The sequence below is a fragment of the Nerophis ophidion genome, linkage group LG09 (genome assembly GCF_033978795.1).
Source record: "Nerophis ophidion isolate RoL-2023_Sa linkage group LG09, RoL_Noph_v1.0, whole genome shotgun sequence".
In the NCBI taxonomy this organism is placed as follows: Eukaryota; Metazoa; Chordata; class Actinopteri; order Syngnathiformes; family Syngnathidae; genus Nerophis; species Nerophis ophidion.
The window spans coordinates 10,479,494-10,496,806 of NC_084619.1; the positions used below are offsets into that span (position 1 = coordinate 10,479,494).

The 17,313-nt window shown below is 38.8% G+C and overlaps 1 protein-coding gene across 6 annotated transcripts in view; it reads left to right on the forward strand.

Annotated features, from left to right (window-relative positions):
- The window catches only part of marchf8 (membrane-associated ring finger (C3HC4) 8), a 309,683-nt gene that overhangs the window by 279,799 nt on the left and 12,571 nt on the right, over window positions 1-17,313 (forward strand). For 4 of the 6 annotated variants that reach the window (XM_061910240.1, XM_061910241.1, XM_061910244.1 and 1 more), the window contains 2 exons: window positions 7,421-7,556; window positions 14,024-14,038. In XM_061910240.1, the coding sequence (XP_061766224.1) occupies window positions 7,421-7,556; window positions 14,024-14,038 (151 nt within the window). The remainder of the gene's footprint in view (window positions 1-7,420; window positions 7,557-14,023; window positions 14,039-17,313) is intronic. The other 2 variants (XM_061910242.1, XM_061910245.1) reach the window with 1 other exon arrangement.

The window sequence follows — 17,313 nt, forward strand, 5'->3', positions numbered from 1 at the left end:
GCCCCTCCGAAGGTGACAATCCTCACTCCTCCTGCCGCCTGCTGATAGGTGCGTTTTGCAGGAAACGTGACTAAAATACCACGAGCTGTTGAAAAAAAACAACTAAAAAAAGCTTTAAGGATTACACTTGTGCTTTGAAGCCCTTTTTTTAACGGAACTTGTAAATAGTGTTGGATTGTGAGGCTCCTATCAGTCCCATAACTATATACATACATATATACCTATACTTTATATACATATATACATACATATATACCTATACTGTGTATACCTTTATATACATATATACATACATATATACCTATACTGTATATACCTATATATACATACATATATACCTATACTTTATATACATATATACATACATATATACCTATGCTGGCTCACCTGCACTGGCTTCCTGTGCACTTAAGATGTGACTTTAAGGTTTTACTACTTACGTATAAAATACTACACGGTCTAGCTCCATCCTATCTTGCCGATTGTATTGTATCATATGTCCCGGCAAGAAATCTGCATTCAAAGGACTCCGGCTTATTAGTGATTCCCAGAGCCCAAAAAAAGTCTGCGGGCTATAGAGTGTTTTCATTTCGGCCTCCAGTACTCTGGAATGCCCTCCCGGTAACAGTTCGAGATGCTACCTCAGTAGAAGCATTTAAGTCTCACCTTAAAACTCATTTGTATACTCTAGCCTTTAAATAGACTCCCTTTTTAGACCAGTTGATCTGCCGTTTCTTTTCTTTCTCTCCTATGTCCCACTCTCCCTTCTGGAGGGGGTCCGGTCCGGTCCGGTCCGATCCGGTGGCCATGTACCGCTCGGCTGGGGACATCTCTTCGATGCTGATCCGCCTCCGCTTGGGAGGGTTTCCTGCTGGCTCCGCTGTGAACGGGACTCTCGCTGCTGTGTCGGATGCGCTTTGGACTGGACTCTCGCGACTGTGTTGGATCCATTATGGATTGAACTTTCACAGTATCATGTTAGACCCGTTCGACATCCATTGCTTTCCTCCTCTCCAAGGTTCTCATAGTCATCATTGTCACCGACGTCCCACTGGGTGTGAGTTTTCCTTGCCCTTATGTGGGCCTACCGAGGATGTCGTAGTGGTTTGTGTTGTGGTTTGTGCAGCCCTTTGAGACACTAGTGATTTAGGGCTATATAAGTAACATTGATTGATTGATAACTAATTAAAAATCTGGTCCTCATTAGCTGCACATATGAATATGCATGGTTGCTGATGACGATCTTGACTTCATAAGCTTCCTGTCTTTTAAGTGAACACATGCTGATGTACAGTACATCATCATGCATGCAGTGACAGTAGATGCCACAGTGTGTTACTTCATCTACTGTAGCTACCTCTTGTCTATCATGCTTTATAATGTTGCCGTTGGCGTAGGATCAAAGGTGGGTAGTAACGCGCTACATTTACTCTGTTACATCTACTTGAGTAACTTTTGGGATAAATTGTACTTCTAAGAGTAGTTTAAATGCAACATACTTTTACTTTACTTGAGTATATTTATTTAATATTTATATTATTTCGTGGACTTGGAGATGGCGTTCGACCGTGTCCCTCGGGAAGTCCTGTGGGGAGTGCTCAGAGAGTATGGGGTATCGGACTGTCTTATTGTGGCGGTCCACTCCCTGTACGATCAGTGCCAGAGCTTGGTCCGCATTGCTGGCAGTAAGTCGGACACGTTTCCAGTGAGGGTTGGACTCCGCCAAGGCTGTCCTTTGTCACCGATTCTGTTCATAACTTTTATGGACTGAATTTCTAGGCGCAGTCAAGGCGTTGAGGGGTTCCGGTTTGGTGACCGCAGGATTAGGTCTCTGCTTTTTGCAGATGATGTGGTCCTGATGGCTTCATCTGACCGGGATCTTCAGCTCTCACTGGATCGGTTCGCAGCCGGGTGTGAAGCGACCGGAATGAGAATCAGCACCTCCAAGTCCGAGTCCATGGTTCTCGCCCGGAAAAGGGTGGAATGCCATCTCCGGGTTGGGGAGGAGACCCTGCCCCAAGTGGAGGAGTTCAAGTACCTAAGAGTCTTGTTCACGAGTGAGGGAAGAGTGGATCGTGAGATCGACAGGCGGATCGGTGCGGCGTCTTCAGTAATGCGGACGTTGTACCGATCCGTTGTGGTGAAGAAGGAGCTGAGCCGGAAGGCAAAGCTCTCAATTTACCGGTCGATCTACGTTCCCATCCTCACCTATGGTCATGAGCTTTGGGTCATGACCGAAAGGATAAGATCACGGGTACAAGCGGCCGAAATGAGTTTCCTCCGCCGTGTGGCGGGGCTCTCCCTTAGAGATAGGGTGAGAAGCTCTGCCATCCGGGAGGAACTCAAAGTAAAGCCGCTGCTCCTTCACATCGAGAGGAGCCAGATGAGGTGGTTCGGGCATCTGGTCAGGATGCCACCCGAACGCCTCCCTAGGGAGGTGTTTAGGGCACGTCCAACCGGTAGGAGGCCACGGGGAAGACCCAGGACACGTTGGGAAGACTATGTCTCCCGGCTGGCCTGGGAACGCCTCGGGATCCCCCGGGAAGAGCTAGACGAAGTGGCTGGGGAGAGGGAAGTCTGGGTTTCCCTGCTTAGGCTGTTGCCCCCGCGACCCGACCTCGGATAAGCGGAAGAAGATGGATGGATGGATGGAGTATATTTATAGAGAAGAAACGCTACTTTTACCCCGCTCCATTTATCTACATTCAGCTCGCTACTCGCAACTGATTTTTATCGATCTGTTAATGCACGCTTTGTTTGTTTTGTCAGACAGACCTTCAAAGTAGGATCTATCGCATGCCTGCGTTTCACCAATCAAATGCAGTCACTGGTGACGTTTGACTCCGTTTCACCAATCAAATGCAGTCACTGGTGATGTTCGACTCCGTTTCACCAATCAAACAGAGCCAGGCCGTCACATGATTAACTGCACACTTTTTTTTAAAAATAAACCTTTATTTATAAATTTCAACATTTACAAACAGTTGAAAATAATAATCAAAGTAAGTACAAAAACAGTATAAGAACCGTACAAAACAGCGCCAGGGGGTTGTAAATTCAAAGTAACTAAAATAGAATGCAAAAAAACTACAAACAAAGTGCTCACTCCATCTCAGTAAATAAGTTAAAATTGGAACATAGCATCATCGTTTTCACAGCTTTTTGGTTGTTAGTTAGAGTGTTTTAATGTAGAGTTCTAAATCTTTTCTACAGGCACAAAAAACAGGTCGGGTATTGAGTAACTTACATTTATGAATATAAAACTTAGCCAATAGTATATATAATGAGGTTGCATAGGTAAAATTCATTTTCAAATTTTTTGTCAATACAGTGTAAAACCAAATATATATTATTGTTTTAGTTGCTTAAGCGATATTCCTGGCTCTGAATTTGTTCATTGCTATTTTTATGTTTTTGTGCATTACTTGTTGCCGTCATCATTAAACGAACAGGTTACTCATCAGTTTTTCAAATACGTGAGTAGTTTTTTCACAACGTACTTTTTGCTTTTACTCAAGTAAATATTTGGGTGACTACTCCTTACTTTTACTTGACTAATACATCTCTAAAGTAACCGTACTCTTACTTGAGTACTATATCTGGCCGCTCTACCCACCTCTGGCAGTAGTCCAGGCGACTTGAAATAAAAGCATGCACGACTAGTTCAAAAAGGTTAAAAGTCAAAAACAGTTTTCCCTTTATTTTAAAAGACAAAGATGATAAAATTACATTTATGAATAGAAAACTTTGCCAATAGTATCATGAGGTTGCAAAGGTAAAATTCATTTAAAAAATGTTTTTCAATACAGGGTAAAACCAAATATATATTATTTAATATATATTAGTTTTAGTTGCTTAATAGATATTCCTGGCTCTGAATTTGTTCATTGCTGTTTTTATGTTTTTGTGCATTACTTGTTGCCGTCATCATTAAAGGCCTTCTGAAATGAGATTTTCTTATTTAAACAGGGATAGCAGGTCTATTCTATGTGTCATACTTGATCATTTCGCGATATTGCCATATTTTTGCTGAAAGGATTTAGTAGAGAAAATCGATGATAAAGTTCGCAACTTTTTGTACTTCCTGACAAAGCATCGCCTTTACCGGAAGTCGCAAGTGTGGGGGCTCCTCATATATTCACATTGATTTTAATGGGAGCCTCCAACAAAAACAGTTATTCGGACAGAGAAAACGACAATTTCCCCATTAATTTGAGCGAGGATGAAAGATTCATGTTTGAGGATATTGATAGCGACTGACTAGAAGAAAAAAAAAAAAAAGAGTTAAAAAAAAAACGCGGTAGCATTGGGATTTTTGATTGATTGATTGATTGATTGATACTTTTATTAGTAGATTGCACTTAGTAGATTGCACAGTTCAGTACATATTCCGTGCAATTGCCCACTAAATGGTAACACCCGAATACATTTTTCAACTTGTTTAAGTCGGGGTCCACGTTAATCAATTCATGGTAATTCCGATGAATTACCATGTTATTCAATTCACGTATTCCGATGTTTTTAGACACATTTACTAGGATAATTCTGGGAAATCCGTTATCTTTCTATTGTGTTGCTAGTGTTTTAGTGAGTTTAAAATTACCTGATAGTCGGAGGGGTGTGTCCACGGCCGGGTGTTGACGGCAATGTCTCAGGGGAGTCGACGGCAGCTATGGACGGCACAAGCTCAGCTTTTATCCGCTAAGAACTGACTTTTCAACCACAATTTTCTCACCGAAACCTGCTGGTTGACATTTGGTCTGGATTCATGTTCGCTTGACCGCACTCTGATCCATAGTAAATTTTCACCTCCGGGAATTTTAAACAAGGAATCACCGTGTGTTTGTGTGGCTAACGGCTATAGCTTCACAACTCTATCTTTCTACTGTGACTTCTCCAATATCAATTGAACAAATTGCAAAAGATTCAGCAACACAGATGTCCAAAATACTGTGTAATTATGCCGTTTAAGCAGACGACTTTTAGCTGTGTGTGTGTGCGTAGCGCTCACACTTCCTAAAACCCCGTGATGTCACGCGTACACGTCATCATTACATGACGTTTCCAAGACGAAACTCCCGGGAAATTTAAAATTGTAATTTAGTAAACTAAAAAAGCTGTATAGGTATGTGTTGCAATGTTAATATTTCATCATTGATATATAAACTATCAGACTGCGGGGTGGGTAGTAGTGGGTTTCAGTAGGCATTCAAACGAACAGGTTACTCATCAGTTACTCTGTACTTGAGTAGTTTTTTCACAACATACTTTTTCTCAAGTAAATATTTGGGTGACTACTCCTTACTTTTACTTGAGTAATACATCTCTAAAGTAACAGTACTCTTACAATATCTGGCTACTCTACCTACCTCTGCTTAGGATCACAGTATCTTCTTTAAAGGGGAACATTATCACAATTTCAAAAGGGTTGAAAACAATAAAAATCAGTTCCCAGTGGCTTGTTGTATTTTTTGAAGTTTTTTTCAAAATCTTACCGGTCCCGGAATATCCCTAAATAAAGCTTTAAAGTGCCTTATTTTCGCTATCTTCGAAACCAATGTCCATTTCCCTGTGACGTCACACAGTGCTGCCAATACAAACATGGCGGTTACCACAGCAAGATATAGCGACATTAGCTCGGATTCAGACTCGGATTTCAGCGGCTTAAGCGATTCAACAGATTACGCATGTATTGAAACGGATGGTCGGAGTATGGAGGCAGATAGCGAAAACGAAATTGAAGCTATTGAGCGAATAGCTATTGACGCTATTTGGCCATAGCGCGGGTGTACCTAATGAAGTGGCCCATAGCATTGATTGATATATTTTTTTATTGATATATTTTTATTTCAAATATGCAAAAAAAAACAAAATAAACAAGAGCAAGCTTGATCCAATACAGTGCTATAGCCTTAACGGCTATTATAACAAAATGAAAACAATGGAGAATAAAAAAAAACAAATGAGCATTTGACTTTTTTTTTTTTTTTTTTTTTTACATATTTGAAAAGGAGTGAGAAGTATACACTTATTTAATCCCACCCCTTTTCTTTAAATCATAAATTACTCTGAGCTCGAACTTCCTTGTTCACTCTATGTACAAACTTACTGAACTTGTATATAAATAAATGATAAGTATATACATACATATGCACACTACACACATACATAGCCACACCATTACCACAAGTGCTCATGGAAATAGTATCATGAAAAAAAAACAAAAAAACAGCAGTACCATGGCTGCCTTATTAGCATCGCCGGTAAAATGTGCCGACCAAACGATCAGGACTTCCACATCTTGTGACACTGGAGCAACTTAAATCCATCGATCGGTAAGTGTTTGTTTCGCATTAAATGTGGGTATCTAGTTTCAAATGTACATACAGCTAGCGTAAATAGCATGTTAGCATTGATTAGCGTAGCATGTTAGGATCGATTAGCTGGCAGTCATGCCGTGACCAAATATATCTGATTAGCACATAAGTCAACAACATCAACAAAACTCACCTTTGTGATTTCGTTGACTTAATCGTTGCAAATGCATCTGCAGGTTATCCATACATCTCTGTGCCATGTCTGTCTTAGCATCGCCGGTCAAATGTGAAGACACTTTGGTACATTCAATGGGGGTCTGGCGGCAGATTTCTTGCCAGTGGTGCAACTTGAATCCCTCCCTGTTAGTGTTGTTACACCCTCCGACAACACACCCACGAGGCATGATGTCTCCAAGGTTCCAAAAATAGTCAAAAAAACAGAAAATAACAGAGCTGAGACCCGGTGTTTGTAATGTGAAAATGAATGTGGCGGGTGTGTTACCTCGGTGACGTCACGTTCTGACGTCATCGCTAAAAGACCGATAAACAGAAAGGCGTTTAATTTGCCAAAATTCACCCATTTAGAGTTCGTAAATCGGTTAAAAAAATACATGGTCTTTTTTCTGCAACATCAAGGTATATATTGACGCTTGCATAGATTTGGTGATAATGTTCCCCTTTAAATATTCAATGCCCACCAGAGCCAACACTTTATCTGCTTTCACTCTTTAGGTGTGATTAAACATACCTTTATTTCCTGGCAAGTTCCAAAAATGCCTTGCAATATGTCACACCTGCTGTTTGGAAGCTGTCACTAGCTTGAAAAAAAAAAACACTGTACAGTATGCTAATGCTTTTTATCGTCGTCCCATTGCCTTTGCAAAACGCATGCCGCCCACCGCCATGCAATCATCGTGCGTACTTTGCATACGTCAGCTAAAGCTACACGGACTGGGGGTGGAAAAAAAATGGATGTTAAAATTTGTATTCAGAAGCACTGCAGAGTGGTACTTCATGTGTGTAAAAAACCTTGGACAGCAGCACATGACATGTTTTATAAGTGAGTGTGTGTGACTGGAACCTCTTCCCTCTCTTGGCCACAGTGGGAGAAGCTTCAGATGACAGCGAGCGAGAGGAGGAAGATCATGTGCTCGGTCACCTTCCACGTCATCGCCATCACATGCGTGGTTTGGTCGCTCTACGTGCTCATCGACAGGACGGCGGATGAAATCAAACAAGGTCGGTGCACCAAGGCCCCGAGATATAATATAGCATACATGGGCACACATTGCACAGACAGCCCTTAGTTGTTGGTACTCTGGTAATGTTTTGGTCGTCCAACACATCGGCAACAGAACCAATGTTTTAATAGCGGTAAGTAACATACTTAAAAATAATACTGATTCGGTATAAAGTCAGTATAATTTATTACTGACTCAACAGTTTTATTAGAGGATTGCCTACAGCCATAGTCATACTTGCCAACCCTCCCGATTTTCCCGGGAGACTCCCGAACTTCAGTGCCTCTACCGAAAATCTCCCGGGGCAACCATGCTCCAGAATTTCCACCCGGACAACAATATTGGGGGGGTGCCTTAAAGGCATTGCCTGAAAAGGAGACTATTATATATGTCTCTGTTATCCATAGGTTTTGTTTATTCCAGCCGGCACGTAAATAAGCTGACACACAACATCCGGATTCCCATCATGCATTGCTTTAATACTACGGCAAGTAGTAATGTCCAAAAAACATAACAGAGACGAAGCAGAAGAACGAAGAAGAGACATGGCGACGACGAGTAAGAAGAAGAAGAAGTACGCTTGCAAAGTTCCAAAATGATTGGAAAAAATAATTTCAGTTCATCCAGGACAGCTCGAAGGAGAACGGGTATGCTACCTGCAAATTTTGTAGATCAACATGGTGGCCGAACTGATTATTTGAAAAAAATACTGGTACATATATATATATACACACACTCCCCCCCTCAAGTTTGGCAAATATGGCCATAGCTGATAATGATGACCTGTCAATTGTAGACACTGACCATTGTAGACCACACACCCAGCGACTATTGAAGACTCTTCAGTTAATTGTCAATTGATGGATTTACATATATTATATATTATTACTTAATATCACATTAAAAAATGTATAACCCCAGCAGTAGCGGTATCACTTGACAATATACTTAAGTTTTCATTTATTTGACCACATTCCAACAATCTTTGGTATTTCTGAGCATATGTGTTTTATTCTGGTAACATGGTACATTTTGCTGGGGTAGGAAAAAAAAAACATTCTCATTATGAGTTGTAAAAATTATAATATAATTAATAAGGGAATAAGCGGTAGAAATGGATGGATGGATGGATAATAAAAAATATCATTAATTATATTATAAACCCAACACAGATGTCTGTCTATCTGTGTTGGGTTTATAATCAATCAATCAATCAATGTTTACTTATATAGCCCTAAATCACTAGTGTCTCAAAGGGCTGCACAAACCACCACGACATCCTCGGTAGGCCCACATAAGGGCAAGGAAAACTCACACCCAGTGGGATATCGGTGACAATCAATCAATCAATCAATGTTTATTTATATAGCCCCAAATCACAAATGTCTCAAAGGACTGTACAAATCATTACGACTACAACATCCTCGGAAGAACCCACAAAAGGGCAAGGAAAACTCACAATGATGACTATGAGAACCTTAGAGAGGAGGAAAGCAATGGATGTCGAGCGGGTCTAACATGATACTGTGAAAGTTCAATCCATAATGGATCCAACACAGTCGCGAGAGTCCAGTCCAAAGCGGATCCAACACAGCAGCGAGAGTCCCTTTCACAGCGGAGCCAGCAGGAAACCATCCCAAGCGGTGGCGGATCAGCAGAGCAGAGATGTCCCCAGCCGATACACAGGCAAGCAGTACATGGCCACCGGATCGGACCGGACCCCCTCCACAAGGGAGAGTGGGACATAGAAGAAAAAGAAAAGAAACGGCAGATCAACTGGTCTAAAAAGGGAGTCTATTTAAAGGCTAGAGTATACAAATGAGTTTTAAGGTGAGACTTAAATGCTTCTACTGAGGTAGCATCTCGAATTATAATTTTTACAACTTACCCAACACTGATGTTGTTTGTCTATCTGTGTTGGGTTTCTAATATAATTAAGTATATTATTTTTTATTAGTTTTATTATAATATATTTTTTCCCCCAAAAAATATAATTAATTATATTATAAATTATATTATCATCCCAACACAGATAGACGGACAACATTTGTGTCGGGTTTATAATATAATTAATTATATTATTTTTTCAATTAATTATATTATAATTTTTACAACTTCTAATGAGAATGTAGGTTTTTTTTGTACCCTGTTGGCGACTTGTCCAGGGTGTACATCGCCTTCCGCCCAATTGTAGCTGAGATAGGCTCCAGCACCCCCGCGACCCCGAACGGGACAAGCGGTAAAAAATTGATGGATGGATATTATAAACCCTAGAGATTTATTTGTATTTTTTTTTTTTTATATATTTTTAAGACAAAGCTTAAGAGGGAAAAAAAAATAAATCCGCTGGTTATAAATTGCATCTAAAAAAAATGTTGTTGTTTTTTTTTACTACCGAAAATCATTTGGATCAATTTAGAAATAGAAATGTAAAAAAATACAGTTACAAAAATTCTGAAGATGTAAAATAAGTCAAACACTTCATTTATCCATCCATCCATCCATTTCCTACCGCTTATTCCCTTTCGGGGTCGCGGGGGGCGCTGGCGCCTATCTCAGCTACAATCGGGCGGAAGGCAGGGTACACCCTGGACAAGTCGCCACCTGTCACTAGCTAAAGTAAAACAAATTGAGTAAAATAAAAATGGTTGTTTGACATTATTTGTATTCATGATTTATAATGTAATTGTACAGTATTTTAACATTTATAAACCCCATATGATGATAACTTTGTTGTAAAGTTTTACAAAAATGTATTTCGGCAAAACTGCATTTTATTCTAATTTTAGACTTAAAGACAAAAAAAACAAGCCCCAAGAAATGTGTGTAACAAAATAATAGAATAAAAATTAAAAAGAATGATTTGTATTAAGATTATGTAGTTTGAGCTTGTTTCTCACCCATACTTGCCAACCCTCCCGGATTTTCCGGGAGACTCCCGAAATTCAGTGCCTCTCCCTAAAACCTCCCGGGACAAATTTTCTCCCGGAATTAAGGCGGAGCTGGAGGCCACGCCCCCTCCAGCTCCATGCGAACCTGAGTGAGGTGTACAAAGAGCGTGTCTGACCAATGACGTTATAACTGTAGAATGATCGAGGGCGAGTTCTTGGTTTCTAATGTGAGTGTATCGTTAGGCAGTTTCATTAACGTCCTCCCAGCGCGGTAAAACAACACACAACAGCAGTCCGAATTCGTCTACTGTAAAGCAGTTCGTCTGCCGTAAACAGCAATGTGTTGTGACACTCTTAAACAGGACAATACTGCCATCTAGTGTACATGCACATGGTTAGAAAAAACAAGGATGGAATATTCAACCCTCAACTCAACAATGAGTAGATGAGTGTTATACAGGTGCTGGTCACATTATTAGAATATCATGAAAAAGTTGATTTATTTCATTAATTACATTTAGAAAGTCAAACTTGTAGAATGTATACGTTCATTCCAAACAGACTGATACATTTCAAGTGTTTTTTGCCAAAAAGGAGATGATTATAGCTGACAACCAATGAAAACCCTAAATTCAACATCTCAGAAAATTAGAATATGGTGAAAAGCTCAGATATTGAAGATCACCTGGTGCCACACTCTAATTAGCTAACTAACTCAAAACACCTGGAAAAAGCCTTTAAATGGTCTTTCGTTTTGATTCTGTATGACACACAATCATGAGGAAGACTGCTGACTTGACAACTGTCCAAAAGATGACCATTGATACGAAAGAAGAAGGGCAAGACACAAAAGGTCATTGCCAAAGAGGTTGGATGTTCCCAGAGCTCTGTGTCCAAGCACATTAATAGAGAGGCGAAGGGAAGACAAAGATGTGGCAGAAAAATGTACAACCAAGAGGGATAACCGCGCCCTGGAGAGGATTGTCAAACAAAACCGATTCAAAAATGTGGGGGAGATCCACAAAGAGTGGACTGCAGCTGGAGTCAGTGCTTCAAGAACCACCACGCACCGACGTATGCAAGATATGGGCTTCAGCTGTCGCATTCCTTGTGTAAAGCCACTCTTCAATAAGAGACAACGTCAAAAGCGTCTCGCCTGGGCTGAAGACAAAAAGGACTGGACTGCTGCTGAGTGGTCCAAAGTTATGTTTTCAGATGAAAGTCAATTTTGTATCTCCTTTGGAAATCAAGGTCCCAGAGTCTGGAGGAAGACAGGAGAGGCACAGAACCCACGTTGCCTGAAGTCCAGTGTCAAATTTCCACAATCGGTAATGGTCTGGGGTGCCATGTCATCTGCTGGTGTTGGTCCACTGTGTTTCCTAAGGTCTAGGGTCAATGCAGCAGTCTACCAGGAAGTTTTACAACACTTTATGCTGCCTGCCGCGGACCAATTTTATGGAGGTGAAGATTTCATTTTCCAACATGACTTGGCACCTGCACACAGTGCCAAATCTACCTGTACCTGGTTTAAGGACCATGGTATGCCTGTTCTTGATTGGCCTGCAAACTCACCTGACCTTAACCCCATAGAGAAGCTATGGGGTATTGTGAAGCGGGAGATGCCAGATGCCAGACCCAACAATGCTGAAGAGCTGAAGGCCACTATTAAAGCAACCTGGGCTCTCATAAGACCTGAGGAGTGCAACAGACTGGTCGACTTTATACCACGCCGTATTGCTGCAGCAATTCAGGCAAAAGGAGCTGCAACTAAGTATTGATTGCCGCTAAAAAAATATTTTTTGGTACTAGTCGTAACTAATATTCTAATTTTCTGAGATACTGAATTTGGGATTTTCAGTAATTGTCAGTACTAATCGTTAAAATTCAAAGTCCGATCCGGTGGCCATGTACTGCTTGCCTGTGTATCGGCTGGGGACATCTCTGCGATGCTGATCCGCCTCCGCTTGGGATGGTTTCCTGCTGGCTCCGCTGTGAACGGGACTCTCGCTGCTGTGTTGGATCCGCTTTGGACTGGACTCTCGCGACTGTGTTGGATCCATTGTGGATTGAACTTTCACAGTATCATGTTAGACCCGCTCGACATCCATTGCTTTCCTCCTCTCCAAGGTTCTCATAGTCATCATTGTCACCGACGTCCCACTGGGTGTGAGTTTTCCTTGCCCTTATGTGGGCCTACCGAGGATGTCATAGTGGTTTGTGCAGCCCTTTGAGACACTAGTGATTTAGGGCTATATAAGTAAACATTGATTGATTGATTGATTGAAAGAAATAAACATTTCAAATATATCACCATGTGTGTAATGAATTGATATAATATGTAAGTTTCACGTTCTGAATATAACTACTGAAATAAATCAATTTTTCATGCTATTCTGATAATATGAACAGCACCTGTATGTGTGTAAATAAATGAACACTGAAATTCAAGTGGAAGACAGGCGGATCGGTGCGGCGTCTTCAGTAATGCGGACGTTGTATCGATCCGTTGTGGTGAAGAAGGAGCTGAGCCGGAAGGCAAAGCTCTCAATTTACCGGTCGATCTACGTTCCCATCCTCACCTATGGTCATGAGCTTTGGGTCATGACCGAAAGGATAAGATCACGGGTACAAGCGGCCGAAATGAGTTTGGGGCTCTCCCTTAGAGATAGGGTGAGAAGCTCTGCCATCCGGGAGGAACTCAAAGTAAAGCCGCTGCTCCTTCACATCGAGAGGAGCCAGATGAGGTGGTTCGGGCATCTGGTCAGGATGCCACCCGAACGCCTCCCTAGGGAGGTGTTTAGGGCACGTCCAACCGGTAGGAGGCCACGGGGAAGACCCAGGACACGTTGGGAAGACTATGTCTCCCGGCTGGCCTGGGAACGCCTCGGGATCCCCCGGGAAGAGCTAGACGAAGTGGCTGGAGATAGGGAAGTCTGGGTTTCCCTGCTTAGGCTGTTGCCCCCGCGACCCGACCTCGGATAAGCGGAAGATGATGGATGGATGGATGAAATTCAAGTATTTTTATTATTTCTATATATCGGAGGTCTCAAGGTTGGCAAGTATGTTCTCACCTGTTTGAAGGCAGAACATTTACCAATGTATTAAAATGAACTAAAATGGACATAAAAGATTTATGCATATATTTATTTAATTGATGTCCATTTCTGACATCACCTGGCTTATTGTTGGTCATTACGATCTATATTCCGTGTGGCATCTTAGTGCCCTCTACTGACAAGGAGGCTTGTTGTGAAAGACGGGAAACAAAAAGCAGCCCTTTTTCGAGGTGTTTTTACTGATGAGTCATCAGACTCTTTCTGTTAGCGCTGGTTGATCTCCTGCATATTAATGTGTCGGAGACATTGTACAGATGGGAGCACAAGCTGTCCACATTTAGTCCCCACCTGATTAATCAGACTTGTTAACGTCCCCGCGAGGCTGCTGTCACGCTCCGTCGCCATAGCGATGCCAGCAAAGCAAGTCAAGAATCGTCCTCATGATATGATGTGATAAATAACAATTATACAATCTGTGTGGTTTTTACATTGAACTTATATTTTCTTTACTCACGCAGCCCGGAGTATCCCAGGTAAACATTTGACTTTTTAAATGTTCTTCCCGCCCATTAACCCTTCTTTTTGTGTTGATTTCCCCTGTTTGTGTTGATATACAGCAGGGGTCACCAACCTTTTTGAAAACAAGAGCTACTTCTTGGGTACTGATTAATGCAAAGGGCTACCAGTTTGATACACACTTAAATAAATTGCCAGAAATAGCCAATTTGCTCAATTTACCTTTAATAAATAAATCTATATATATAAAAAAAAAGGGGTATTTCTGTCCGTCATTCCGTCGTACATTTTTTTTTCCTTTTAGGGAAGGTTTTTTGTAAAGAATAAATGACTTAATTGAATGGTTTAAAAGAGGAGAAAACAGGAAAAAAATTAAAATGTGATTTTGAAAGATAGTTTATCTTCCATTTCGACTCTTTAAAATTCAAAATTCAACCGAAAAAAATGAAGAGAAAAACTAGCTAATTTGAATCTTTTTGAAAAAAAAAAAAAAAAAAAATTATGGAACATTATTAGTATTTTTTTCCTGATTAAGAATAATTTTAGAATTTTGATGACATGTTTTAAATAGGTTAAAATCCAATCTGCATTTTGTTAGAATATCTAACAAATTGGACCAAGCTATATTTCTAACAAAGACAAATCATTATTTCTTCTAGATTTTCCAGAACAAAAATTTTAAAAGAAATTCAAAAGACTTTGAAATAAGATTTAAATTTGATTCTACAGATTTTCTAGATTTGCCAGAATATTTTTGGGGAATTTTAATCATAATAAGTTTGAAGAAATATTTCACAAATATTCTTCGTCGAAAAAACAGAAGCTAAAATGAAGAATTAAATTAAAATGTATTTATTATTCTTTACAATAAAAAAAAAAAAGTTGAATATTGATTTAAATTGTCAGGAAAGAAAAGGAAGGAATTTAAAAGGTAAAAAGGTATATGTGTTTAAAAATCCTCAAATCATTTTTAAGGTTGTATTTTTTCTCTAAAATTGTCTTTCTGAAAGTTACAAGAAGCAAAGTAAAAAAAAAAAATGAATTTATTTAAACAAGTGAAGACCAAGTCTTTAAAATATTTTCTTGGATTTTCAAATTCTATTTGAGTTTTGTCTCTCTTAGAATTAAAATGTCGAGCAAAGCCAGACCAGCTTGCTAGTAAATAAATACAATTTAAAAAATAGAGGCAGTTCACTGGTAAGTGCTGCTATTTGAGCAATTTTTTAGAACAGGCCAGCGGGCGACTCATCTGGTCCTTACGGGCTAAGAGAGACAAAACTCAAATAGAATTTGAAAATCCAAGAAAATATTTTAAAGACTTGGTCTTCACTTGTTTAAATAAATTCATTTATTTTTTTTACTTTGCTTCTTATAACTTTTACTTTGCTTCTTATAACTTTCAGAAAGACAATTTTAGACAAAAAATACAACCTTAAAAATGATTTTAGGATTTTTAAACACATATACCTTTTTACCTTTTAAATTCCTTCTTCTTCTTTCCTGACAATTTAAATCAATGTTCAAGTAATTTTTTTTTTATTGTAAAGAATAATAAAAACATTTTAATTCCTCATTTTAGCTTCTGTTTATTCGACGAAGAATATTTGTGAAATATTTCTTCAAACTTGTTATGATTAAAATTCCCCAAAAATATTCTGGCAAATCTAGAAAATCTGTAGAATCAAATTTAAATCTTATTTCAAAGTCTTTTGAATTTCTATTCAAATTTTTTTTCTGGAAAATCTAGAAGAAATAACGATTTGTCTTTGTTAGAAATATAGCTTGGTCCAATTTGTTATATATTCTAACAAAGTGCAGATTGGATTTTAACCTATTTAAAACATGTCATCAACATTTCTAAAATTAATCTAAATTATTTTTTTAATTTTTTCCAAAAGATTCGAATTAGCAAGTTTTTCTTTTCATTTTTTTCGGGTGAATTTTGAATTATAAAGAGTCGAAATTGAAGATAAACTATGTTTCAAAATTTAATTTTCATTTTTTTCGTGTTTTCTTCTCTTTTAAATCGTTCAATTAAGTGTTTTTTTCATCATTTATTCTCTACAAAAAACCTTCCGTAAAAAGAAAAAAAATGTATGACAGAATGACAGACAGAAATACCCATTTTTTTCAATATATATATAGATTTATTTATTAAAGGTAAATTGAGCAAATTGGCTATTTCTGGAAATTTATTTAAGTGTGTATCAAACTGGTAGCCCTTCGCATTAATCAGTACCCAAGAAGTAGCTCTTGGTTTCAAAAAGGTTGGTGACCCCTGTTCTACTATAAGACCATTACAAACAAATTGTTAATATTGTGAATAATTTGAAAGGTCCCATATTATACTGTATTAATAACAAGTATTGCCCCAAAATCCATTCTGCAACTTAAGACTGTTTGAAAGTGCTTTTAGTAGACAATCCATATTGTGTGTCTGTAGCTTTAATACTAATGAGCTGTGTTTGTGTGTCTCCAGGAAGCACTAGTGTGTACTTTATCCACTTTTTACAAACTTTTTCCACTGAGCGCCGCAGACTGAAAAATCAAAGCATGCGTTGGCCATTTTGATATTTTTCCTTTTTAAAAGCAATACAATAGTTGTTTTTGTTTTTTTTACCTTTATGGCTTTCCTCAAGTTTGGTCCCCGGTCTCCCTAAGGGTTTCAGTCATAAAAATGTTCGAAATAAGTCATAAATTATTATTTTTTTTTCATTTAACGCTTGAATCTCGAGATCAGCTTCAGGTCTGTCTGTCGTTATAAAAATTTTTTTTTTATTTAGTTTTTTATGTTTACGGCCTTTATGTCAAAACCCTTATTTATATGGCAAACGCACAAAATATGCAACATTTTCCCCCGAAACATTTCAAAGTGGAATATTTGATTGTAACCCTAAATAGGTCAATGAATAATAACAATTAAAAAAAAACAATAAGTGTTGAAAACAAGCCTAATGTATGTTAATATGTTTTAACTTTTAACGCTTAAGTCTGTAGATCTTTTGATTATAAGATTGTATACATTTTTTTTCATACTATTTTGTTTGTTTGATGCCCTTTTTGTGAAAGAAAACTTTGTTACGGACAAAATATGCAATATTGTCCCCCCCAAAAAATTTGGAAGTGAAATTGTTCCAGTGAAGTAATTGGAGTCTTCAGCAGGTCAATAACAGTCCACATGGCAGCTTTGTGTTATTAGTGTCAACATTGTAACTTTTTCTTGTTCACTGTTTACTCTTTTATTACACTTTTTATGTTAAACATTTTTATTATAGTATTTTTTAGAATGGGC